The following is a 25,567-nucleotide window of genomic DNA, read 5'->3' as shown; positions in this document are numbered from 1 at the left end:
TGTCATCCTGATTTGTGTGTCGATAATGAAATAAATGTTCCTGTTAGGCTTTCAGCTGGGAGGATAATCTGATAAAAAGGTGTTAGTGTCATCTCAGACATCTCAAATTACATGCCTGCTCAGCATGTTAAAAGCATTAATTAAAAATAGATTTCCAGGAAATTGAAAAGTAAGGTGCCTTGAAGCAAGTAATACCCAAATGAAAGAATGTTCTACATGAGAAGACTTCAGAAGGTACAGAAATGTATATAAGAAGTTTGATAATATTCATTACCTCATTGTAGTTGAAGGTTTAGATATTTTTAATAGATTAGCAAATAATTCTGAAGTTGTACACCATTATGCTCTTGCATGTGTGACATAAATCTCTTTAAAACTAGGAAAGTGTTTATGTAGTTTGTGCACTGTTGGAAACTCATTTTGTGTTACAGATTCCATGCTTTTGCTGAGAAGAATGACTACAGACATGCTACTGGAGCTGCTCTAAAATATGAAGAGGATGGAAAAGGTCTAATTGCCCTGAACTCCAGAAAAGTGAAAGGGCGAATGCCACTAGGTAGACAATATAAAACACAAGATTATGCTGGTATTTTCAGTGAAATTTCAGAATAGAAATGTAATATAGGACACTTACTGAGTATAAAAAAAAACCCTCTGTAGACGTGGGTGGGGTAAGGACAGGACTGGTCAAATGGAAATTCTGTGGGTGGCAAGGAGAGGGCAAAGAAAAGAGAGAAGTGACGAGAGTAGAGGATGTGATGTGAGAATAAGAGAGAAGTGAAAAAAGGGAGAAGAACATTGTGGAAATGTATAGAGAAATGGCAGAAAGGAAGACAAGTAGTGTGGAAAACCATATGATACGACAGCTGCATCAATATAAACCAAGTTTGTACATAGTATAAGGGGATCAAAGCAACATTAGGTTAACTTGCTCCTCTCAAGAATTTGTCATAAAGAAAGGCTAAAAGCACAGTAAAGTGACCATGTAGAAGGCAGTGTAAAATGGTGGTGGCTGTGGGAAGAAAGATGAAAAAAACCCCGCTAGGAAAAAACCAAAATAAACAGTTTCACTGCAGGGTGGAGTTGGGCAGAAAGCTCTCAGTGAATTTCTTACTAGTTACAGTGCTACTTCCTCTGGGTAAGTGTTCAGTGGACTGGACTGGGGTTTCAGCCAGGACTTGAGGAGACAGGTTTGTAGTGTGAAGTGAGGCTTTGTGTGTCAAATCCCGATGTCTTTCTCAGCAGGATGGTAAAAAAAAAAATATTTCTTGAGATATCAGGAGTCATCAGACTTCTTTATTCTAATAGGTCATATCCCCATTATGCTGGTGGCATTGATGTTGCCCCAAAGATACAAATGTTATCCTCTTCTCACTACTTGGAAATATGTGGCTTAAGGTGGATTTTGTGGCTCATGTAAGGTTGTTTGCCAGTCTTGGACTAAATGGCCCATTTTTGAGTTGTAGTCTAATTCCTTGTGTACTAAGTTATCCTTCCCTAGGACTATGATTTTAACAGTAGAAGAGAAAGAACCATAGTGGGGGGCCAGAAATAAGAGAGTGAGGTTCACCTGATTTTTTGCTTTGTGAAGGGACACTCAAGCCTCACCCATGCAGAGTTTGGAAATCAAGAGCAGAGTCTGCTTCAAAACATGATCTCTTGTCTCATACTAATTTAGAGCAGTATAATGATTGCCTTCAGTCTGCCGTGGTCCTCCTGGACCACATTTGGGGGTGTGCATGGGGGGAGCTGGCTCCCTCTGCCCCAGGGCAGTCAGCCTGTTTCAATAGATGGGCCTAGAGCTCCTGTATGACTGAAATTACTTCCTCACCACTGTTTCTAAAGCTGAAAGCTGAATAGCTTTAATCGCTCAAAGGGGCAGTAATCCCCTTGAAGTGCATTGTCTGTTGTGTCTTATTGCTATTATGGAGTAGAATTTACACATTAAAAAGGAACACAATTAGCTTTCTGCATTTACTGGGTATTACAAGCGCAGTCGTGACATCACTGGCAGCCAATCAGCGTTTCAGCCGTATACAGAATCTAAAGTCCTTTCAGAAAAGAAAACACATTGAAGACATTATTCTGGTCTGTGTCTGATGTCTCTTGTTTCAGAAGCTCCTTCAAGGTTGTAGTAATAAGGCAATCAAAATAAAAGTGTCGATTACTCACTAATGGGCTCTGAAACTGGTTCTTGGATGTGTGGCATAAACTGTACAAGGAAATAAATAGAGAATGAACCAGAGATTTAATCATCCAAATGTGGTGTTTCTGAAAAATAAGGAGAGGCACAGGAATATTTTCATTATGTTCATTTTTGCACCACAAATGCAACAGCTGGAAAGTGAAACTCACCATCATGTTTTATGGACTGGAAAAGCTGCTTTAAAGAATCGGATAGTTTTCTGGGTATTCACTGCATATCAGCATTTTGCAAATACATGATATCTTCATGTTCATTCTTTTTCATTTGCCTAGCCAAAACATGTCAGAAGTGAACTATTTAAAACTTTAGATAAGAGCTCCCTTCTCCCCTGTTTTGCATCTTGAGCAGTCATTTAGAAAGCAAGCGTGAGAAACTGCCAAATTTGAATTTTTTTTACACTCATTTTGAGTGGGTGCTTGAGATCAAAACAGGTGTAAGCCAGTAAAGAATTGAGGTCTTTATGCTGGCAGCCTCAGATTTACTTAAGGCAGAGAAATGCTTTTACATAAAGCCTAATTTCACCAATGTGATGATATCTCTCCTCATCCAGCATTGATTTTCCTGTTATCACTTCTGCCTACATGCTTTGTGCACTTTATTCATCTGCAACGAGCTGCAGAATTAAGCAATCTTGTTATGTAGTTAAAATGTAAGGGAAAGGAGGTGGCATTTAAGTTGGAACTTGACACAAAGGGCAAGAAATGGTGAAAGCTGTGGAGAAAAAGGTTCTTTCTGAACAGAGGGACATTTGTGTCATCTGCTTGGAGTAACAGGGATATAAGTGCTACACAAATCTTGAAAAGCAGTGGTGTTTTGAAGTAGATTCTGAAATGAATAGAGGGTACTCAATGTCTGCTCTCCTTGTGAACCGTGTAAGTCTGTATTCTTAGGTGTACTTATTTTCCACATTTACCTGATAGTCACAGGGAACATTTCAGATTGTTGTGTGTAAAAATGGGAAGCCGAAGAGCGTCATCCCGCTGTACGGCATTGAAGTCAGCGAACTCTGCACCGTCTATGTATGCCGACATGGGAAAGATCGAAGCCTCCATCTGCAATGCCAGAGTAATGACTGAAAAGTAGCTACTTTGCCTAGAAGCTGTAGCAAAGATCACTGGCTCTGCTTTTTCCTTGTGTGTGCTTTGTCTAGTCTCAGCAGCCTTGGCCTGGCAAATCTCTTTGCTAATGTGTAGGGAGTGATGCAGATAGATGCTCTGCGATGCCACATGGGATTCAAAGTTCATTTGCTTTGTGCATTTGTCCAGTGGGAGAGGGGCAGGATGGGACTCAGTACTGCTTGACTTGGCAGGTGCACAGATAAAATATGTGCTCTTTTGTGCCTTCATTCATACCCCTTTAAGTGGAGATTTTGAAAATCAGTGCTTGAAGGAATATTGCTATGTTCTGCTGCCACGTAGAGGCTGAGGAAGGGACTGGCAGTGAAAAAATCGGTTTTCTCACCTTGCCAGCAAATTAATTTTGAAATAGATTTTATTCCATTGTATTTGGATTTTCTTGTTTCCACGGTCTTTGTCATATAATCAGAATAGTAAGAAATGCTTCTGATTTCCCTAAGTTGCTTTTGTATTGGTATTTGCCACATGTTTCAAAGATACTGTAGGTTTTGTAGGCTTTTTTTTTTTTCTTAGCAACATGAAAATCAAATATGTAACAGTGAGTTGTTGAACTGGATGAGTTTGTTTGCAGGTGTGGAGAAGCTGCTTCTTTTAAGATTGCCTGACTGTTAAATAACTGGGGAATGGAAATGAGGGTGGTTATGAGTTTCCGTGTACCTGTGCAAGTGTTTTGTGTTTCCGCTTAGATCTGCCATCTTGCTTCTCAATTCACTGGTATCAGCAGAATGCTTCTGCCCCTTGCCACACGCTCTCCCCACATCTTTCCTCATCCTCTTCCTCTTTTTCAGGGCTTTCCTTGTCCTGGAACATTACCCAGCGTGGGGTGCCCTGCTGTGCTTGGGCAGGGACAGGCTGCAGGGCATGCCAGCTGGCTTCCTCATAGGCCGCTGGTGGCCACCCTTCTGCCATTGCAGTGTGGTGGTTTTTGAATCAAAACCAGGGGGTGTGGCTCCCCAAGGGTGCGGCTGTTACACCACCAGCCAGGGCGGCTGGGTAGTGCTTCTTGGCAGGGCGAACCAGGAGAGCCCTTTCTGTCTCTGGAAAAAGAGCTCTTTTTAAGACAGGGTCTTTCCTGGGACATGAATGCCTGAAGGTGTGCAAGAGATCATGGGCCTGGAGTGGTTGGAAAATGCACTGTTTAGGGGAGTGACTTTCTTTGGGTGGTGGTTCCCAAAAAATGGCACATCTGAGGTGTGAGCGCAGGGAATTTAAACCAAAGTGAGGTTTGTGCTTTCTTAGTCATTTACCAGTGATGTGCATTGAGGGATGGGCCACAGGTTGAGAGCCACACCTGGAAGATACTATGCATTTGCATGTATCTTTTGATGTATGTTTTGATTGGGGGCTCAGTTTCGAAAGATACAGCTTTTCTTTTCCACTGCTCCTTAGCTGTAGAGGAAGAGGCCAAGGCAGAGGTGGAGGAGAGCTTCCCATGTAGAGAGGGAAAGTTGCTGTGGATGTCACTGCTTGCAACGTTCTCTCCCAGTTGAATTCAGGAAAAAATGTTCCCAGAAAAAAGGTTTTCTAAACAACTGGAACTTCATAATGTGCAGTTGTGGGTGCCTGCATTTGTCCTGTATACTGTCATTAAACGTACTTACTTTGAAAGTGCATGCAGTTTTACTTAACTGTGCTGCAGCATAAATAAGGAAAAAATACCTTCTTGTGTAATAGCAATTCAATACATATGCCTTAAGGGGGACAGTAACAATAATCCTGTAAAATTGATGAGTCCATAGCATCAATTTAATGGGAAACAGAGCAAAACAATCGGCATTGTTTTAGTTGTAGTTGAAATATGCATACTTCTTTCAGTATTTGCAGATGTAACATTAAAAATGTTAATAAAATTGAATCTTGATCACATTAATTGACAGCTTGTGGAGGACATGCAGATTTACTTGGAGACAGTGCCACTGGAATTACCTTTTTAACAGCCTTAAACTTGGAAATATGTGCATGTGTGGTTTGAATGCATGTGTTTTGTGGTTTTAACTGTGGCAAAGGTATATGTTTACACATTCAGTGGCTGAGTACTCATCAGAAAATCTCTAGATCTGTTCGTCCTTGAATTTTGCTGATGCTCAGATTTTGTATTTCTGCTGAGAGATTGTTTATAAAAGTCAACTTCTTTCTAAAGTATTTGAAAAAAATGCTTTTCTTAAGCTTAAAAAGAAATGATTACAGACCGAGTTTTTTTCTGAATTTTGTGGTTTATGTTGTGGAATGATCTGCTTACTAAAGCTTTTTGTGATTTGGGAAATGTTGATCTTTGTCCTAATGGCTGCGACAGATGTTTTTGAAATGCAGCAAGGTCCCAGGAGGTGGCAGTGTACAATAACACATTTCAAAATATTTCTTGGAAACTGAGAGCATTTCACAATTAAAATTGAGTTCTTATTTTGTATAACTTTCGTATTAGTATTATTTCAGGGAAGTTTATCAAAGAACAAAATGATCAGGTTTGTTTGTTTACTGATAACCTACTTTAGTTTGCATGTCTTATCTTTCATACAGTGAACCACCACTGTATATTAACTGAACCACGAGATGATAAGACATAGTTTGCCTTGTTCAGCATCTCTATGTTCAATTCATTAATACGTTATGATCTGCAATAGGTTGCAGCCTGCATTTGTGGTTAGGATGGCTGATGATTCAGTTTCTTTCATATTTTTGCTGTAACAGTACACACAGTTTCTCTGCATTGTTCTGTTGCAGTTTAATCTCTGAGACTAACCTAATTTAACACACTTTTAGTAGTGAGCATTCTGCTTATATATATATATATATAAAATATGTCTCACTTTCAGTAATTGTACTCTGTGGAATAAACACATGTTTTAATTATTTAAATAAAGAAAAACATGTCTGCTGAGATTAAGAAAACCTTGTCTCAGCTGTAGCTTTGCATCTTTCCTTTTTTTTTTTTTTTTCTTTTTGACAATATAGCCTGATAGTAAAGCAGTTTTTTTCTTTTAGCAGAGAATTTGTTGAGAATTGTTGGGATGAAAATAAACTCGTCTTTAGCAAAATTTTGTCACATAGTCTTCAGGAAAAGAAGATTTAATTTTAAATAAAATTGTTAACATACTTTAAGGAAACTGTAAGAGTTGAAAATGTCTTCTCTTTAAATCTTCAAAATGGGGGTTTTGAAGTTATCAGAAAACAGCATTTGTCACTGCAATGGGACCTCAAGAAAACGAAGTTATATGGCAACATCTGGATATACCAATGACTTCATGATAATTGCGGAGTTATAAATTGCAGAAATTTTGTCAAAATGTCAAGTTCTGTTTATGATTTCTTTTGCAGTAGCTGGTATCCGTGAAGATGTCTTTTTGATCTGGAAGGAGCTGGAGGAAGCCAGGAATACAGTGAAACAAGTTCAGAAAATTTTATCAGAATCTGACCAGCCTGCTTCTCAAGATGGTATAATTTATGTTTCCTTCAGAGACTTACCATTGTATTCACGATCAATTTTTTTTTTGTGAACAATTTTCATTACTCGTCAATTTGGGGATGATTTTCTCAGAAATGTCTATATACAGGTAACACGTATGCTTGTTATCTAAATTTAGGATTGCTTAAAACTTTCCAATACATATTTCTGTTTATTATGGCTTAAACTTGCTGAACTTTACCAGCTTGAGCTGAAACACACCATTTTTAGTTCACCAGTGACTAGGTTTACAAGTTTTCTGCCTGGGCCAGTAAATCTTTAGTTTTATTTCACACAGTGCTGGGGAATTACCTTGTCCCTCTCCCATCATGGTCATCTTGGGATGGCCTAGTTCATTTCCCTAAAAGGAAAAAAGTGTGGGTTTGAATTGTAATCAAAGGCAGAAGACTGAAAACAATTCTGCATGAGGACTCTGATGAATCTTATCTTAACAAACTTGGAGGAATCCCCAATTTTTTCATTAAACTAATAGTTCCCACCACTGTGTTTAGCCTAGTACTTGATCCATGTGTTGTTCTGTGCATATTGATTGTGGATTGAACCCTGTTGGAGACAGAAGCATGGCTGGTTTCTGAAGTTCTGAAAGGCTTTAATAGGGGATGATGAGGTGCTACTCAGCCCTTCTAAGATGGAGATGCTCTGAGCATGCTCTGGAGCAGAATGATCACACTGACAAGACTTAAATACTGAGAACCTAGGAATCTGTAGAGTCTAGGCAGCTTCAGCATTGGACTACAATCAAGGGGATAGATTTTAATGATCATAGCCATTATTGTCAGTGCCTATAATCTTTATTAATCCCTAGTTTTAAAATACTTACGCAGTGTCTACTGGTACTTTTTTGTAAGTTGATACAAGATTCAGGTTGAATTAGGATAAGTCATGGGCGATTTTGTGTAGCTATAGTATTGTTTTTGCAGTGCAATTGCTTTTACTTTGGCTAGATGGAGGCTGGAGCCAGATGCCCCTTTCAGGATCACCTGCTGAGGAATGTTTTGTACTGTCAGTTGGTCAGGAACTTGAACTGTGTTGAGATACGTGACCGGGATGGTGATGATGATTTGAAGCTGGAAACTTTTTTCTGGTGCTTTGGGTTTGAATTTCTGTCCATAAGATAGCTCTGCATGATTAAAACTGGAGTTTTTTCTTCTATGAAGGCATAATACAGTTCTTTATACAGATAATAGCATCTTCTGAATTAGTAAGTCTTCCCATATGAAGATAAACAGCTCTTCTGTAATACATATGAACAAAGAGACCACAATAAAGCTGCAAGGGCAACCATAATTTCAGTGTTTATTTATGTGTTCCTGACTGTGCAGCTTTAATGTTCTTTTCGTGTTTGCCTTCATGTACATAATCACTTCATAAATAATTTAAAAGAAATTAAATTAACAGCATGATTTATTTGGTCTGTTCTTCAGCATTATTTGACTATTGCCCATTCATCCAAATAACTGCAGCCTTACAGTTTGCCTGCATTTCTCCCAGATTTTGCCTTCCTGATCTGTTTAAAGCACTTTCCTGCAAAATGTAGTTTGTTCTGAACACTGTGGTGTTCTGCAGGAGAAGAAACAAAGAGAGAGTCAGCTTTTCTGCTAGCACTCCAGATAATGCACTAGTTACCTGAACTGAGACAGGACTTACATAAAGCATGTGGAGTGCATTTGTGACACTACTTCTTAGAACCACGGGCAGTCATAAAGCAAATATTTTCACATTAACAGGCTGCAACTATGCACATGCCTTGATGTTGGCTGATCTCTGTGTGTGTAAGGGCAGTAGATGCTTCCATAGGTTTATTTACAGGCTCAGGATCTCAATGCTGTTGTCACTGTAGCTGGATATAAACGGAATAATCATTTATACCACCCAGGTCCATCAAAATTAAAGTGTGACAAAATAAAGTCACCCTGCTATGAGACCCGCTGCAGGTCATTTGTTTTAGTTGTGTTTTATTGAGAAGGTGATGAATGAGTGTAGAGCCAGCCCTGTATCTTGTTACCAGTATCCGGAGATGTGCAGTGCCCTACCTTAAGATGGCCCTTGGAAAATTTATAAGACAATATGATGTGAAAGGGTAAACATAAGAACAGTTATACCAGATCAGACAAAAAAAAAAGGCCAGTTTTCTTCATTATCAGTTGAAAATACTTGAAGGAGGATGTAGAACTAGAGATGGTCCTCCATGGGCTGCAGGGGCACAGCTGCCCCACCATGGTCTGCACCATGGGCTGCAGGGCCTCAGCTCTGGTGCCTGGAGCACCTCCTGCCCCTCCTTCTGCACGGACCTTGGTGTCTACATTGTTGTTCCCATGTTCTCACTCCGCTCTTCCCTGTGTGGAATTCTTTCTGCCCAATGGCTTTCTGTTCCTAGATATGTTTTCACAGAGGTGTTACTGTCACTCTTGATTGTCTCAGCCTTGGCCAGTGGCAGGAAGTCTGTCCTGGAGCCAGCTGGCATTGGCTCCATCAGACAGGGGAAGCTTCTAGCAGCTTCTGACAGAAGCCACCCCTGTAGCCTCCCCTGCTACCAAAACCCAGCCACAGAAACCTACTACATAATGTTAACTAATGGTCTCAACTGTATTTTCAGTTATATCTTCTGTTGTTTCATTTTCTCAAATGATTCTTCTTGAAGTTAGACATCTTATACAGGAGTACTTTCTGGCGTTTTGTAATTAAACTACTAGAGAATATTCCTTTTATATGTTGATGTTGTCATTATTTAATGTCTTCTGATGTTGGGGTTTTTTCCCAGTTTCAAAGGAATTTGTTGCAATGAGTTATCTGATAAGAAAAAAAAAACCCACAACAAAACCAAAGTAGCAACTGTTAAAAATCACTCAGAAGTATCTGTTCACTCCAATGCTGTCAGAGCAAGCAGGACAAGTTTGAAAATTTTCACTCTAGTATCACAGTCTGCTTTTGAAAATAGCATAACCACACTGAACCACGTTATACAGGAGATTTTGTTTGTTGTATTTTCTTTATTAGCAACCAAAGCTGATCATCCATTACAAAGTCATATATATGACAAATATTTGACTTCTGAGAAGTGGTTGGAGAAGTATGGCTTGAAAGCTCAGAAGCTCACACTGTACGATGCACTTGCTGATTGTATTTTCCGCCATGTAGATGGGATTGTTGACATAAAAACTAAACCGGAGGATGAATCTTCACAAACTGATGCTGTGAGTGTTGTTAATTTTCCCTCACATCCTGTGAGTTGTTTGTTTTTTCTTTTAAAGCTTGAAAACTTGACTGGTGGGGGAATTTCTGATATAGTGTATGGCCTTGTTGTTTTGTAGTTTTTGTTAAAATCAGCTTATTATTGGGACAAAGAATGTAATGAAAAGAATGTTTCAAAGGGCTATTTGAGAATGACTGTTTTAAGGACTCCTTGCTGGTTCCCATGTAATCTAAGAGGAAAGATCAGGACCGGCTTAAGCAATGCCATCATTTTCTTTGTATTTCTGTGTGGTGGGGCAAAGATTGCTTGTCTTCAGAATATGTGTTAGTCTCACTTGCTGCAGTGTTTGCAGGTACTTAAACAAATTTGGATTAATTTGTCTAATATTTGTTTTTCTCAAGCTTTACCATTACACTATTTGATGTAATTGTAAAGCTTCTGGTTTTGCTAGCTACAAGAATAAAACCAGTTTCTATTGACTCTTACTAGGAGCGAATTCTGTGACCATCCTGTCTCATGTTTATTTCTGCACCTGTTCATGTGCAGCAAGCATGTACATTTGCAGTTTGTTCACCAAATATTAAAGGCACTGCAAACTAATGTGTTTTGGGACATGAAACGGATTTCTCTTGGTTGTAGGAGACAAAGAGGAAGGTAATTCATGCAAGATACTGTGACAGGTTTGTACATACCCTCTGGAAAGATGGATCAGTAGTTCACATATATGTTAGTACAGAAAAGTATAAGCAGTACGAAGAGAAAATGAGGACAGCTCTCAGACAAGTGGAAGGAAGGTTAGTGTTCTGTTACATAAAATCAGTTTGTATTATTTTACATGGGTGTTGAAATGTTTGACATTTACTGTCATAATAAGCTGAAGTGATTGGTAAACTGACAGTACTGAGCCAGAAATCTATTTTAGATCAGAATCTTATATGTAGGATTTCTTAGTAGCCATATAAGAAAATTGATGAACAGTTTTATCTTTTGTTCTCCTTCTGAAACACAAATATGAAAGTCAGTCTGCACATTTTTGAATTACTGCTGAAAGTGCCAAAAAGTGTTGGGACTATAGGGTGGCAGAGAACTTAAGGAACCATCAATAACACTTAATAAATATTCATCCTGTGTATCTAGTATCCCTTGAGATACCCCCGACACCATAGCACAGCTACAGTACTTCATACTGATAATGGTTATCTTTTGCAATTTTTTGTTGAAGACAAGTTTGAACAGTCTAGATCAGAGTCAGGGCATGAGCTATTAAGTAATGCACATGATCAGAAGTTCAGTGCTCAAACTACCTGCCTAGTTTACACTTCTATAGCCGTATCGACACTCTTAGATTTTGTAGGACATCTACAAAAAAATAGGAAGTCTGAGGGCCTGATTAATCTGTCCTAAAGATGCCCTGGAGTAAATTGGCTTTTAAAGCTACACTAGGGAACAAAGGTAACCTATTGTAGGACTGAGAGAAAGAATAAATGTTGCCCTGTTTTGTATATTAGGGCAATGAGATCTCTCACTGAACTTCTGTTTTGTTGATGAATTTTTCATTTTATTACTGCTGCTCTACCACACGTATAGCAGCCCGACTACATTCAGCAAGGTCAAACAGAGTTTTGTTATTCCTTTTGGTTTGTCTTCATCTTATTGTGTGTAGGATAACATTTTTGTAATGTCAAAGGAATATTTGAGGTAAGTGGTTTTGGTGAGTGTATGTTTCTGAAATCCAAGCTGAGATTATGTGTTTGCTGTTTTGAATGGTTCATCTCAATGTTAAAAAGCCCTGGTAGACCTCATCAAACATTTTTGGGGAAAAATTAATGACAAAATAGCTATCGGTAGCAAATGTAATAGGATCCTTAAGTTTCCATGATATCATTTTTTTTAAACCTCTGTGGAGATGAGTAATATTTTTCCCAGGACCATTATATTCCATCTGTTAAATGTCTCTGTTTCAGAGTAGATGGATATTTTATGACTCTCAAGGGAATTTAGATTTGGACTTGCTGCAGCCATTACTGAAGAAGGGTTCTTGTGCACAGCAGTATGTATGCACGTATTTAACTGGCAGGCACACTCCAATCCTCTTTAAAATGTAAAACTTAATCTGTATTTAAGGCTCAAGGTCAGCAAACCATTGAAGCATCTGCTTTCTATTAAGGCTCTTCAAAGTGCTTAAGTTCCTTGCAGAATAGGTTCTCAAGTTGTTTTCTGAAAAGGGAGGCATAGCAGCATATGATTAAATGATTTACTGAGTTCAGACTGGAGAACAGTTACAGTGACAATAGTTATAGTTGCTTCCACATGGGATTTCCCAGCTCAAACTACCTGATAATTGACTTTTAGAGGTGCTGTATTGTTTTGTCTTTTTTTGTCTGTCTCCAGATTTCTACTGAAATTATAAAATAAAAATGTCTTGTGTTATTATGTAATGACATAGGATGGGTTCATGAAGGGCAAAATACCACTTCTCACAGTGACTCCTAACAGGTGCTCAGGGAAAGAGAATAAGTACAGCAGTGGTAAAAAGATCCTACCTGTTAGATTCTGATATGCAGAGCTCCAAAGATCTTTGGAACAGGTTTTGATACTTTTGTTCCTCCTCCAGGATTAAGTGGCTTCAACAAGGAAGCAGAGGGCTCTTTGGGAATGTGTTTGAAGATAATGTCTATATTCTCATTGATACCTCCCAGTCTATGAACAACAAGCTGCCACTGGTGAAGGAAAAAATATTTCAGCTCATACAGGTAGGAAAAAGTGATGATTTTGAAGGCTGAGCAGCATTTTAGAGTAGGCTCATCTCTTCTGGATGGCTATTATTTCACTTTTTATTTATTTTTATTTTTTTTAAATAGCAGCTTATAAAAGTATTTGTATTTTTCTTCATGTGCTCATTTTTCAGTTAAAAATTTGTATTTTTACCTCATTTATACAAATATTTGAAAAAAGCTAGAGAAAATGTTAAAAATAAAAAGTCTTATGTTGTTCTTTCTCACAAGCCAACTTCCTCCTAAAAAAAACCCAACCAAAACACGAAAAAAATACACAGAGAAAAAACTATACAATTAAATACCTTTTGGCATTTTTGTTTATCATCCATTTCCATTGGCATGTTGTGATTTGTAATGTGTGTTCTAAATTGACTTTCATACTTTTACAATAGAAGGTGTAGAACATTTTGAGCTTGATTGAATCTTGCAGTGACTCAGAACTTTGCAATGGGACTTGCAAAGTGCAGAAGCACCTCGAAAGCTGTGAGTACTGGGAGACACACCTAAGACAGCATTTGTCTCACATAGTTTTGGAAGTCTACAATGATGTCAACTTCGTGTACATTAAAATTTGAAATGGGTACTCTTAAAACGTGATTAATCTTAAATTTTCTTAGTACTAAGAGAAGTAACGGACAAAAAATCAATCAGTCTGGCATTGATAGAATCATTAGACTAAAAATATTAAAACTATGACAGAGAGGTTTTTGAGCTAGGTGCAGTCATAGGATATAGTATCTTGTGGTCCTCTAGGCAGATCAGCTCTAGAAATTTATTAGATACTGTGCCAGAAGGTTTCAGAGACAGCTGCACGAAAATGGTGATGAGAAGCAAAGGTTCCAGGGTCTGAAAGTTTGTACTTAGCTTGCACAAATATTCCCTGACTTACAACTTTTCTCCAAAAAAAATGTCAGCAAATTCTTAACTTATTTTTTTCCTGCCTTCCCCTTGCCAGGCTTTTTATCTGATTCTTGTTCTCTTTCTCTAAATGATGTCTTTCTTTCTGATTTCAATTTCCTTTGGTAAGCACTGATAATCTCTTTCTTACACCACTGATCCTACCCAGTTTCATCTCTCTATTTCATGCCCTCCTAGATGTTTGCTGTTCGACTAGTTTGAGAAATATGAGTATATGGAGACTTACTTTTGGGAAGTTCAAGTAACCTTAATAGTTATAAGCAATAATTGTCTATATCTCTCTGTACACCATAACTGAATATTATTGTAACCATATAATCAACTATATAATAATTAAAACAACTGCTAATACTCAGTATTTCAGGATACAAGTATTCTTTCTTTTAACAGTATGTAAAAGTCAGGTGCTATCTCTTGCAGGAACAGTTGAGGCACAAAAAGAGATTTAACTTTGTGAAATTTAGTGCCCAAGCAGTGGCATGGCAAGAGAAACTTGCTGAAGTTAATGAGGAAAATTTGCAAGATGCTTGGCTTTGGATAAAACAGCTTGAGGTAATATGGCAACTAATTATCACAAAGCATGCTTGTTCAAAGTTGTATTTGTTTCCTCATTTTCTGTACAGCTGGAGTGATTCTGGACTGACTGAAAATATATATGATGCATAGGCTTCAGTGGATCTGAGTCCAACATATCATCTGTCAGGTGTAATAACCCTTTAACAGTGGACCTGTTTATAAGATCGTAATAATAATTCAACTTGCGGCCTTCTATGTTTAGCAACCACAATGCAGACATTGGCCCATTCGATTCCTGCAGGAAACATGTCACTGCTCAGATCTCGTGTCTAAATTCGTCATTTTTGCTGCAGGGCTGCTGCATGGTTATAAGAGCTGTCCTGGCAGACTTACAGCTCAGAGGTGGTACAGGAAACATGCCAGCAACCTGAAGCATTTCTAGCCCCTGTTGATGAATAGATAGACAGCCGACTTTAGCTGTGATGGAAACATGAGAGCAACCATACTCAGACCGATATTCTACCCAATATTCTTTCTCTGACAGTGGCCAAAATCTGAGCACTTTTCCCTGAAACAGAGTAGAAATTCTTGTAGTCAGTCACAGTCATCCCCCAGATTGTAACTGTCATCAGCTTTAGGACCACTTAATGTGTCAAATGTGGACAACAATTTTATGAGCATAGGACTGAGAATCAGTCGCCCAATGCTACAGATGTATCCCATTACATCTTCTGACACAAAACCCTCATGTTTTTGTAATAAAACTCCTCAGCATTATGACAGCTCTTCCTCAGACTTAATATGAAATTCCTGGGGATGAGGGAATTGGGGAAGCTACATAATACCTCTGAGACTATAAAGCAAGACAAATAACAGTATTCTCAGAAAATACTAACAGACCAACACATAAAGAAAGTTTTAGTGTGGCCTCACTGAGTAGCTGGCAAATACTTAAAACTGCCTTCCTTGAGACTTGAAAATTTGAAAATTAAGTCATGTATGTTGTACAGCTTCATGCAAGTTCAATAATACTTTGAGCTATCATAATTTGATACCATCTTATATATGCATTTGGGAATAGCCTTGCTCATCATTGTTCGTAAAATTGTTAATTGTTTATTCTAAATTTAATTTGAAATTCAGATCTAGATATCCAAAGTGGTACAGGAAATGGTACAAGAGCAGTCTACTTTTTTCAAGGCTGATATCTGCTGCTGACCTTTTAGCCTCTTTTAAGCAGTGCAGGCGTAAGTCTGAGATCAGAAAGCTGTCTTTGCAGTGAAGCTGAAATGAACAGAGGATTGGTCTGGAATATTAATCAGAGTAGCTCCTTTGATCTCATTTTATACACTTTGGTCCCAGGGTTATGAAGAAGAAAGCTGAGCTATAAACAGTAACTAACTGTTCCTTAAAAATCTTTTAGATGTGATAACATTGAAAATTTTAGGGTGGTAATGTCATATAGTTGAACTGTATGAAATGTTGTTTAAACACTGATGAAAACAGTGTTCATTTGTAACAGCAGCAATTGAGAAACCTAAAATGAACAGCTTTCACCATAAGGTACATAATTATTTCCCCCACATCATCAGCATCCACCCTATGTTCCTATGATGTGAAAAGAAGTGAAAGAAGTTGTTTTGTCTCAAATTAGCTCGAAACCAGGTACCATTATCAAAAGAGCCAGGATGGCCAATTTACACATAATAATGAGTGATGTGTCTAAAACTTTATAATGCTTAGTAAAACATTAGTGATATTAGATGAATTAAACACAAAGAAAATGTCTCAGACTAGTTATTTCTTATGAGTGGGTACTGATAAGGATTGCTTGTGAATTAGAAGATAGGATTATAAAGTATGTGAGCTCTCTTGCTGCCTGTCCCCCACACAGTTTTATGCAGCCATACAGAATCACTGTCAGAATGTACCTCCTATTTCATTTCACCTGATTTACTTACTTTGCCCTTTCTAATAGAACTGGTTGGTGATGGGAAGGACTGGAAGAAGTCTTAACATGATTTTAGGACTGAAAAGATAGTGCTGTCTCTTAACATTTTTGTATGCATGGGTCAATGTTAGAGATTTTTGTTTATCTTCTGCAGTGCATTATATATGTGGATCCCAAGTTTCTTCTTGTACCACTACGATCCTCATTGCCCTCCAGAGGAGTATTCAGGTGTTATACAACCATAAAACAGGTCCAAATGTTTTCGGGGATTTCGCTTTGGCCCCGTTAAAAGACTAAGACTTGATGAAACACTTTTCCCTACTGGTAGAACTTCACCCGTACCTTTAATTTGAAAGGTTTGGTACACTGAGTATTTGAAAGGCGGACATTTGAAGATGTAAACTGTAGGTTTTAGGTTCCTATAGGCCATAGAACGCATTTCAGTGAGTTTAAAGTTGCATTTAGTCTAAATGGAAAAAAAAAATCATGATCACAAAGTTTGTGAATGACATACATAGGAAAAATGCTAGTATTACCCCAAAAATTAATTTTAGTGGGCACAGTATTACATTACTGGGCATGTTTTGTTGCTATAGATAACTTTTGTGCTAAAATATAAATAACGTTTGCATTGATTTGCCAAGGAATAGATGGGAGAGAGTCTGGAAAAAATATTAGGAAAGCCAGGAAGTCCTTTACCAGTTTTCGAGAAATAAACTTATGCAACTCCTTTGTGGAGCTTTTGAACTATTTGGTGAAGTAAAATATGTATTTCAAGGGAGAGTGATGAGTTGGCGTGCAGGAGCAGCAGTGGGAAAAATTAAGAGAAGTGTCTTCTATTTTACATCTTTCTATCTGTTTATAGTCTTTTAGTGATTGCTTTTGATTGTACAGCTCAGATTTCTGCTGCCAGCATTTTGCTTATGTGTGTTTGCATAAGCACTGAATACCAATCTGGTACCAATTTATGCTACTTTGACACTTGCTTTGATTTTCCTAGCTACATGACAGAAATGTTTTCACCATTTTATTAGTCATTTTGGTTCTGTATTATCCCATGAATCACTACACTGTCATGATGAATTTAAGAACAGAGGCAAAGAACTGTTAGTATTTATAGCTGTTTCTTTGTCTTTTTCTTCTTGGTTTCCTAGGTTGGAAGTTCCACAAATACACTCAAAGCTCTCCAGATTGCTCTGGCTGATACTGACACTCAGGCTATTTATCTCTTGACTGATGGGAGACCTGACCAGGTATTTCTGAAATGAGGAAACAGAAAATGCAGAAAAGTGGTGTCAGAAGTAGGAAATGAATATCATAACTGCAGTGCTGCATCTTGTGCAGTCTCTTGGATGTTAATTTGCATTATTTCAGTTTTTCTATCTAGAAGCATATATTTATGTTTTATCAAAAAATAATTTGGCTTAATATACACTTATTCATATTCTTATTTTTAATATTTTACTAAGTTCAAAATTAATGAATACTTAATTTCTTTTTGCCTGGTTACTAATGCCTTTTATGATTTGTGTTTTACTTTTTTAGATTAAAAAAGGTAAATGGCCAAGATTGCTTTTAACTGTTAAAGTGCAACAAACAATTATACTGCAAATATTGCTTAATTTGTTAGGATTTTTGAGTATTTTGAACAAATGAAGGGTTATCAGAATTTACAGAACTGAGTGAATAATTTTTCAGATATAGTAGATCTACTTTTTCACCTAATTTTTATTTCTTTACATGAGGCGGAAACTAGCTTTCCTATTTTTTCAGCCTCTATTTTGTTTCCTGGTATTGAATCACCTTTTCTGTGAACTAATTTTGTTTATTAAAAATATCTACACTCATATACTTCCAAAAATATTTTTATATACATCCAGTGATAATAAACACCAAAGTCTTAGTTTAATTTCCTATACTTTAGTAATTTCTTTTAAGACTTCAGAAATAAAGAGTACTGATTATATTACAATTTACATCCTGTACCTTAATGCATTATCAGTGTTTCAAAATCTTTTTAAATTAGCTCATTTTATGTAATAATGAAATAGCTATCCATATAAGGTGGATACTTTTAACTGATCTATATCCGTCTCTAAGCAACAGTATGACTGATTAAATTCTTACAAATTCGCCATGTTTTGATAAACACGTTTCTAGAAGCCTCATTTTTAATATGCTTTTTTTTTCGATTTTCAGCCCTCCCAAATAATTTTTGCTGAAGTCCATCTTCATTGTAAAATTCCCATCCATACTGTATCATTCAACTGTGATGATATAGAAGCTAATAAATTTTTGTATGAACTATCTACTAAAACAGAGGGACGGTTTCATTATTACAACATTTATTTGACTGATCCTGATACTTCAGAGTTTATTCTTGTGAGTATCTGAAAACAAATACATTTGCTTCTTCATGCTGTTGAAGAAACCACATGACTTGTGTTATTGTGATTTCATATTGCAATAGATTAACAAAAAAGAGGGTTAATCGCAATCAGCTTCAAAGTGATGTGAAAGCAATAAGTATGACATTTTTTGCTTGTTAAATTTTATTAGACTGCAACAAAAAAGCCCAAATGTCATGCAAAGTACAGTTGTGATGTTACTATTGGAAGCACATTCCCCCTCCCCTAGCCCCTTGCCTGAAACCCAAAACCTAAAAATACATGCAGACCAAATTCAGCTCTGGAAGAAACACATGTGATCTCTGATGTCTCAGAAATAAGTTACTATTTAAAGTGAAACTGTGGTTTGTATCCTGTTAATAAATGAGAGAATGCAGAGCTGAATTTGAATGATGATGAATGATTCTATGAATTTTGTTGAAAGTTTGCTCTACAGTAGCCACTGGGGAGAGATCCATAATGAGTAAAATGACTAGAATAGCAGTCATCTATCAAGTGTGACTAAGCAGCTCAATCTAACAATCCCCAGTAGAAAATTTCTGAATAGACTAACAGAATCATCCATTTGAAACATATTTTTAATTAAAGTTAACACTTAATTGATTCCACAAATTTTAGAAATGGTTGTGGTGGAACAATGAGAACAACCAGGAACAAGACAGTAGCAGGAAATTTTAACTTTGTGAACACCAATTAGAAGGAAGATGTGAAAATAATCCAGCTCTTGAAAAATATCAGAGAGTGTACTGGCCAATTTGAGTGATTCTGCTGGTGTGGACTATGTGACACTGCTCGTATTGGAAAGATGAGCATCAGAGTCTGTATTGTACATCTCCACACTTCTGACCCTGTGGGAGTTGTAAGGGGATCATCACTGGAATTTCCTTCCTGTTTCCTCCTCCTTTAGTCCAAATGATTCTTAGTCAGTTCCAGTGTTCCCTTGAAGAATATGTTTTGTCATTCCCAGGGACAGAATGTGATAAGCTGTGATCTGTAGAATGACAGGCCGCCAGTTGTAATGTACATAACTTGCATTGTATTTAATTTATTCACTTATTTAATTTCTTGCTTGCTGGAAGTGAGTGGAGCTACTAACCTCAGTACACTATTCAGAAATATGGCTGTTCATAGCTCAAGGGATAACTAGCTAGTTAGGGAGTGCTTGTCTTTTCCCTAGAAAGGAAGAATAATTTGAAAGGCTGTAATGCCAAGCACAAGAGTCTACCTGAAAGAGTATACGAAATTTAGAAGCTGTCCTAAGCCATTATTCAAAATTATTGTCATATATAATTGCATAGTTTCAGTTCAGAAATGAAACTTGTTTAGGTGTAGTTGCACTAAAATATTTGATTTTCTTTTTGTTAGAATAAAGACATACATCTTTTGAAACGAGAAATTGATCAAGGATTAAAAGACCTAGAGAAAGTAAAGACCTTTCATGTCAAAAGTCTGATGATGGATTCTTTAAATGAAAAAAATTATCCGGAGAATAAGTATGTCCTTATACTGTTATTTTGTTATTAAGACATAAGAGCTATCTGTTACGTTTCTCGTTTTTGTTGTCTTGCATTTTTAGCCTCTGACATTCTCTTTTTAAAAAAGGTTGTTGCTTTGTTGTTTTGAGGTTCTTTTTTTAACAGCTAAGGTAATGGAAAAGAAAAATCTGGACAAATGCACCAATACCATGATGCCTGAAACAAAATTAAATATATCATTAATCTCAAGATATTAGGAATAATAAAAGCATAGAGGGAAATTATTTTTCTGTCTCCAACACATGGTACAGTTGCTCCCTCTGATCTAGAGAATTAATGAAAAATTATTGTCGTATGGGTAGAGCTACCTATTTGCCTAATTGCCACTCATTGAGATATGCTGATTGAAACATAAATTATGTACAGATATATTTGTGTATTTATCTGTGAAGTAATAGTAAAAAAGTAAAAAATTACAATTAAAAGAAAGCAGATTTTAAAGACAGAAATCTATTAAAAACAGTAAGTTAAAGTAAAGGTATAAAAAATAAAGTAAAATAAATTAAAAGTAGAGAGTGCTGTGGAAGGGCAGGTAGGATGTCCAGCACAAAAATATTTTTAAGTGTTTATTTCAGAAATGTCATATTTTTATTTTTTATTAATGCTGACACTTTTATATATATGCATATACATGTGTGTGTCAGATATTTTCATTGCTGATGGTAGGTTCACTTTTACTCCTGGGATTCAAAGTAGCTATTACAGAACATTTTGTCCTTGTTAAAAGGATATGGGGATGTTACCTTAAAAGTGATGAACATCTTTTAAATAAACTAAGAAAGGACTTTTAAATAATTTTAAAAACTAAGAATACTTTAACCTCCTTTGAAGTCCACTTTGAAACATAGATTAGTATAACAGAGTAAATATTTTGCACTGTTTGAAGCATCTGAAAACAGTATTTAAACTACCGGAAAACTTCAGCTTAGCATTTCTTATACCATTGTTACATCCTTGAAGTAATTTCTTTTTGAGACTTACAAGCACTAACCCCAAGCAAACACATACTGTATCCAGACATGCTGAAGAGCTGAGTACTTCTCTTAGCAGTAGGCTGTTCTGTGCTTCAGAAGAGGCAGTACTGACACCACACCAGCAAACCTGGAAAACGACTGCTGACAGTCCAGCCCGAAGAAAGAAATCATTACATGCAGGTAAGACTCAAATGAACTGTGGTTGTTAACAGAATTTATTCACTAACTTGAAAAGATCCTGTTGCAAATTGCAAAAAGCATCCCTTTTGTAGGAACAAATTAAGTGTTTGATGATATAAATAATCATCCTTTTGAAAATCTAACTAACTTATCTTCATTTTTACTTTTCAGCCATCTTCTTCATCTGGCCAAAACAAACAAACAAATGTCTGCTCATTTGTCCTTCATCACAGGCCCTGCAATAAAAAATTAACCACTTTAACAAAATGTTTTGAAAGCTCTGTAAATTTTTTTAACAGTAGATATTAAAACCTTATCTCTTTTTACTCTAAGTACATATCTGGCAAGAATGAAGAGCTGATCTATGTTTTACTAGTTACAGCATTACTTACACTCATATTTCCCCTTACTACACCCATAACACTGTATTTCTCTTGAAAATATCGTTTGTATATCCTCTGTATCCTTGCAGTCCGAAACCAAGTTTACCCAGCTGAAGTAAAAGAAACCTTCATCCTTGAGGAAAGTACAAAGTACAAACGATTTTGTGTTTGAGGTCTTGTGTAGGCAGTCCCTTTAAAATTGGGATGGAATACCAAGGAGGAACTCTAAAATCTCAGGCATGTATTTGAGCAGTAAGTTAGCTCCTTTAGCTCTTCCTTTCTTTCCTTTCAACACCTACAGAGCAAACAAAGAGCAGCCTGCTGCGAATCCTGAGCCATGGTGTGAAATCTAGGGAAGAAAGCCCAGAGGAAAGAACATCTCCAGAGGAAAAGAGTTTTTCTGTCAGAAAGAGTGTGAAATGTACAAATATTTTGAAAGGCAAGTTGGCAGAATAGGAAGCTCTGAGTGGGGCTGAGGATAACATTTCTCATACTGTAAGTAGTGGCACCTCATTTGAGGCAAAACTGTGCAGATCTGCAGCACAAAGGACTGAAACTCAACAGAGGTGCAGAGAGTTGGATGTGCAGAATGGTATTGTAACAGTGTTCTCAGACTCCTGCCAGTGCCCAAACTATGCAGTTCACAACAGCTTAGTTGTGTTCACAGTATGCAGCAGTTGTGATACAGCTGTGCCTTATATGAAAGGATATAACAGTTGCTTCTTATCAACATAAGAAATAGATCTTGGCAATCTTGTTGTACCTGTGGTACAGTAATACACTATTCTTGTGGAACAGTAGTTTGTGGTTATGATCAATATTGAGGTTAAAAGATGAGAGTGGTGATTCTAATTCTGTGGTACCAATGTAAGAAGAGGTTGCCCTCATTAATGAGCTTAGACTTGCAAAACCCATCCTCTCTGGGACAGACACATATGTAGAGACGATAGTGCTTTTAAGGGGGCTTACATATACATCCAAATAGTTTTAATTTCTTTCAATTATTCATGCAACTCTGAACTTTATGATAGGTTGCTAAGTCATTCTAAAACCTCACATAATGACGCTTAAAGATGTTTGACTTTTTTACATTTCATCATGTTATGTTTAGTTTTGTATATATCTTTTACACAGATTTTCATAGTGGTATACCTTAAATTAGCCATTCCTGGCCATCTTATTAGTGGTAGTACTTGGTATCACATCTTGACTTGGGAAATAAGCTGGTTAATTTTTCGTTTTGGGTAAAAAACAAACAAACTAACTAACTTATGTCTAAAAAAATTTTTTCCACCTATTTTATAAATTTCCTCATTGATTAATTAGGACTTATGAGGTATATCATAACACTGTTACTATTGATCAAGCACCAAGAAACAAAGGAAACCTAATTCTCATTGATTATTTTAGCAACTGAAATAGCCATTTTTGTGTAGTCTTTGTGATGCTGCTAGTAGGCTCAAATAAAAAAATGGCGTTATTATATGTCAGCTTATATATGTATACGTTTGTGTGCACAAAACCTCTAAGATAATGAAATGGAATTGTTTTCTCTTAGATCTGAAAATGCAGAATGTGAAAAAGGCATCTAAAAGGTATGTGTGTGCATATATAAATACAGCACAAAAATTATAGTTTCTATTTTTCTTCAGTCATTTCAGACCTTTCAAATGTATTTCTACTTTGTACTACATCTTACAATCTCTCTTTTCTAGCTCTCTAGATATGTCTTCAGCTCTTTGGTTAAAGACCCATGGCTTGGTTGCTAGGCGACTCACCATCATGGATGCCTTAGCTCCTACAGCTGTCCCTCATGGTACCAAATACATCCCAGTTCTGGACAAGCATGTATTTTCTAAAGTATTTGATGAGGTAAAACTCTTAACACTGTTTCAAAGCAAAAGTAAAACTTAGTAGTGTTTTCAAAAGGATTTCTAAAATTAATTTCTATAAATGTCATAATAGCCTTCTCTGGTGTTCATTGTAGATAGTTCATGTGCACTAAATATATAATGCATATCTATACTTTCATTCACGCATCAGTAGGAAGATAAAACTGATTGTTAAGGGCAGTACTTCTTGCATGCTTTACCCTGAAGCTCTTTCACAGTTACCAGTTGATGGCAGTGTGCAGCCATCAGGTGTTTGGCCATTTCTTGAGCACCACAGCCTCTCCTAATACGTATTAATTTACCAGAGTATGTGTTTTAAGTTCATAAAGTCATTTGGTAAATGGTGCAGGTTCACAGTTGGTGGGCTTCTGGATTCTCAAGGTTTACCTGTGACCACTAAGACCTTTTGAAAAGTATTGGAATTCAGTAATTAAAATTTAGTTCTCATAGGTGTAGACAGTTGTGAGGTTGTGAATTGTGTATCATAAAGCTTATATCATTTATGGTGAATGGTATATCATAAAGCTCTAATTGCCATTCCACTTAAAGGAAATCCATTTTGTGGCAAGTTGCTCTAATTCTTCTTGTGTGATGCATCCTGTGAAAGTGCTATGAATATGCTGCAGCTCATTTTAATTAATGAAAACTTTTTCTTTAAACAATACTCAAAGAAAAAGCTGAATATCTTTTTAAATAATAAGGAATGAACAAGGGATTTGTAATAGAATGGGGTATAGAACTAAGGAAAAGATTTCTAACAAATGTACACAATTGTACATGTTAAAGTTTTCATGCTTGTTTTTTAAATATAGGAACTGGAATTTTTGCTATAGCATGCAGACTGTGGAATAAAAACCAGTTCCTCTGTTTTAGTAAAGCCAAGGCAAAACCAAGATCTATAAGGATTTTTTTTGAAGTGTGAATTTTTTTTATGTAACTAAAAGATGTCTTTTTATATGAAACATTTTAAAATGTATGTTTTAACATTTCAGATGTAAAATAGCCATTTAAAAAAATAATTCAAACATCCAGTGATTAAAAAACTGTACAAAACAACCATGACATATCAGACAAAGACAGTGTGAATTTCACATAACTCCTATGGTTTCCAGTCACTTATTTTCCCATCTTCTTCTAAATGTACCTACTAAGAGGAGCTCTTTCTTCCATGTTTCTCAGTGAAGAGTCCTTTGAATCCTTTACAGATGACCCTGAGCTGCATGTGAATTGCTGCTAGCAAAAACATCCCAGTCTGTAAAACAGGGGTCTTTGAAAATGGTCAAAACTAAGATTCAGCAAGTGCTGTGTACAGGCCATTTTTAATGGCAAGTCATAAAAGCTTCTGGTAGTCTACTTCAGGACTGAGTTTAAGATCAGAATTAGAATGAACTGGTACTGTACAGAGTCCAGAAAGTAATTCTGGGGCTTTCTTTAGATGTAAAGAAAAAAATAATAATTTTTGTAATTTTTTCATACCTGCTAATCCCCATTAGTTGTATTCAGACACTCAGTTTGTCGGGCAAAGCTTCATGCCAACAAATTGAGGGAAACAGAAAATAGGTTCTTAGACTAGATATAGAACTTGACTAGGAGACTTTAAGGATCTTTATCATTCCAGTACTTCAGAAGATTTCATTGAAGAGTAATAAATATACAGCTATTTCTGCATTCTTCCCTCTAAGATGTTAGTTTTCTTGGTGTGGAATGCAGACATCTTTGTTTGCTTTTCAGGGCATAGTATAGTTTTAATTTTCAGCCTTTGCTAGCAGTTATGATGGAGTAACTATGAACAGTTTTCTCACCTTGGAGATGCAGCAAGCAAAAAGTTTCCATGACAACTATTCATTAACAAGAGGCTGACCTGTTGTTTTCAGTCCTGTGCGACCTGTCAGTTTCACCTGAGTTATTTCAGAGAGTTTAATTTATTAAACTACCCATCCAGAGTCCTATTCAGAAAAAAATAATGGCTTAGGAGCTTCTCTAAATTATGGTATGGTAATTCTGGAAGAAACCTTGCGTATAGAATCATGTGAGT

The 25,567-nt window shown here is 36.6% G+C and overlaps 1 protein-coding gene across 9 annotated transcripts in view; it reads left to right on the top strand.

Moving 5' to 3' along the window:
• VWA3B (von Willebrand factor A domain containing 3B) overlaps positions 1–25,567 on the top strand; it is a 66,625-nt gene that overhangs the window by 16,905 nt on the left and 24,153 nt on the right. For 4 of the 9 annotated variants that reach the window (XM_050333367.1, XM_050333373.1, XM_050333374.1 and 1 more), the window contains 13 exons: positions 432–556; positions 6,658–6,774; positions 9,803–9,999; positions 10,638–10,792; positions 12,613–12,751; positions 14,114–14,245; positions 17,315–17,413; positions 18,360–18,542; positions 19,934–20,061; positions 21,121–21,257; positions 21,942–22,079; positions 23,199–23,235; positions 23,356–23,512. In XM_050333367.1, coding sequence (XP_050189324.1) covers positions 432–556; positions 6,658–6,774; positions 9,803–9,999; positions 10,638–10,792; positions 12,613–12,751; positions 14,114–14,245; positions 17,315–17,413; positions 18,360–18,542; positions 19,934–20,061; positions 21,121–21,257; positions 21,942–22,079; positions 23,199–23,235; positions 23,356–23,512 — 1,744 coding nt within the window. The remainder of the gene's footprint in view (positions 1–431; positions 557–6,657; positions 6,775–9,802; positions 10,000–10,637; positions 10,793–12,612; positions 12,752–14,113; positions 14,246–17,314; positions 17,414–18,359; positions 18,543–19,933; positions 20,062–21,120; positions 21,258–21,941; positions 22,080–23,198; positions 23,236–23,355; positions 23,513–25,567) is intronic. The other 5 variants (XM_050333370.1, XM_050333369.1, XM_050333368.1 and 2 more) reach the window with 5 other exon arrangements.

Source organism: Myiozetetes cayanensis, unplaced genomic scaffold (assembly GCF_022539395.1).
Source record: "Myiozetetes cayanensis isolate MyiCay16 unplaced genomic scaffold, myiCay2020 scf5-8, whole genome shotgun sequence".
NCBI classification, from domain to species: domain Eukaryota; kingdom Metazoa; phylum Chordata; class Aves; order Passeriformes; family Tyrannidae; genus Myiozetetes; species Myiozetetes cayanensis.
This window is presented reverse-complemented; position numbering and strand designations above follow the sequence as displayed.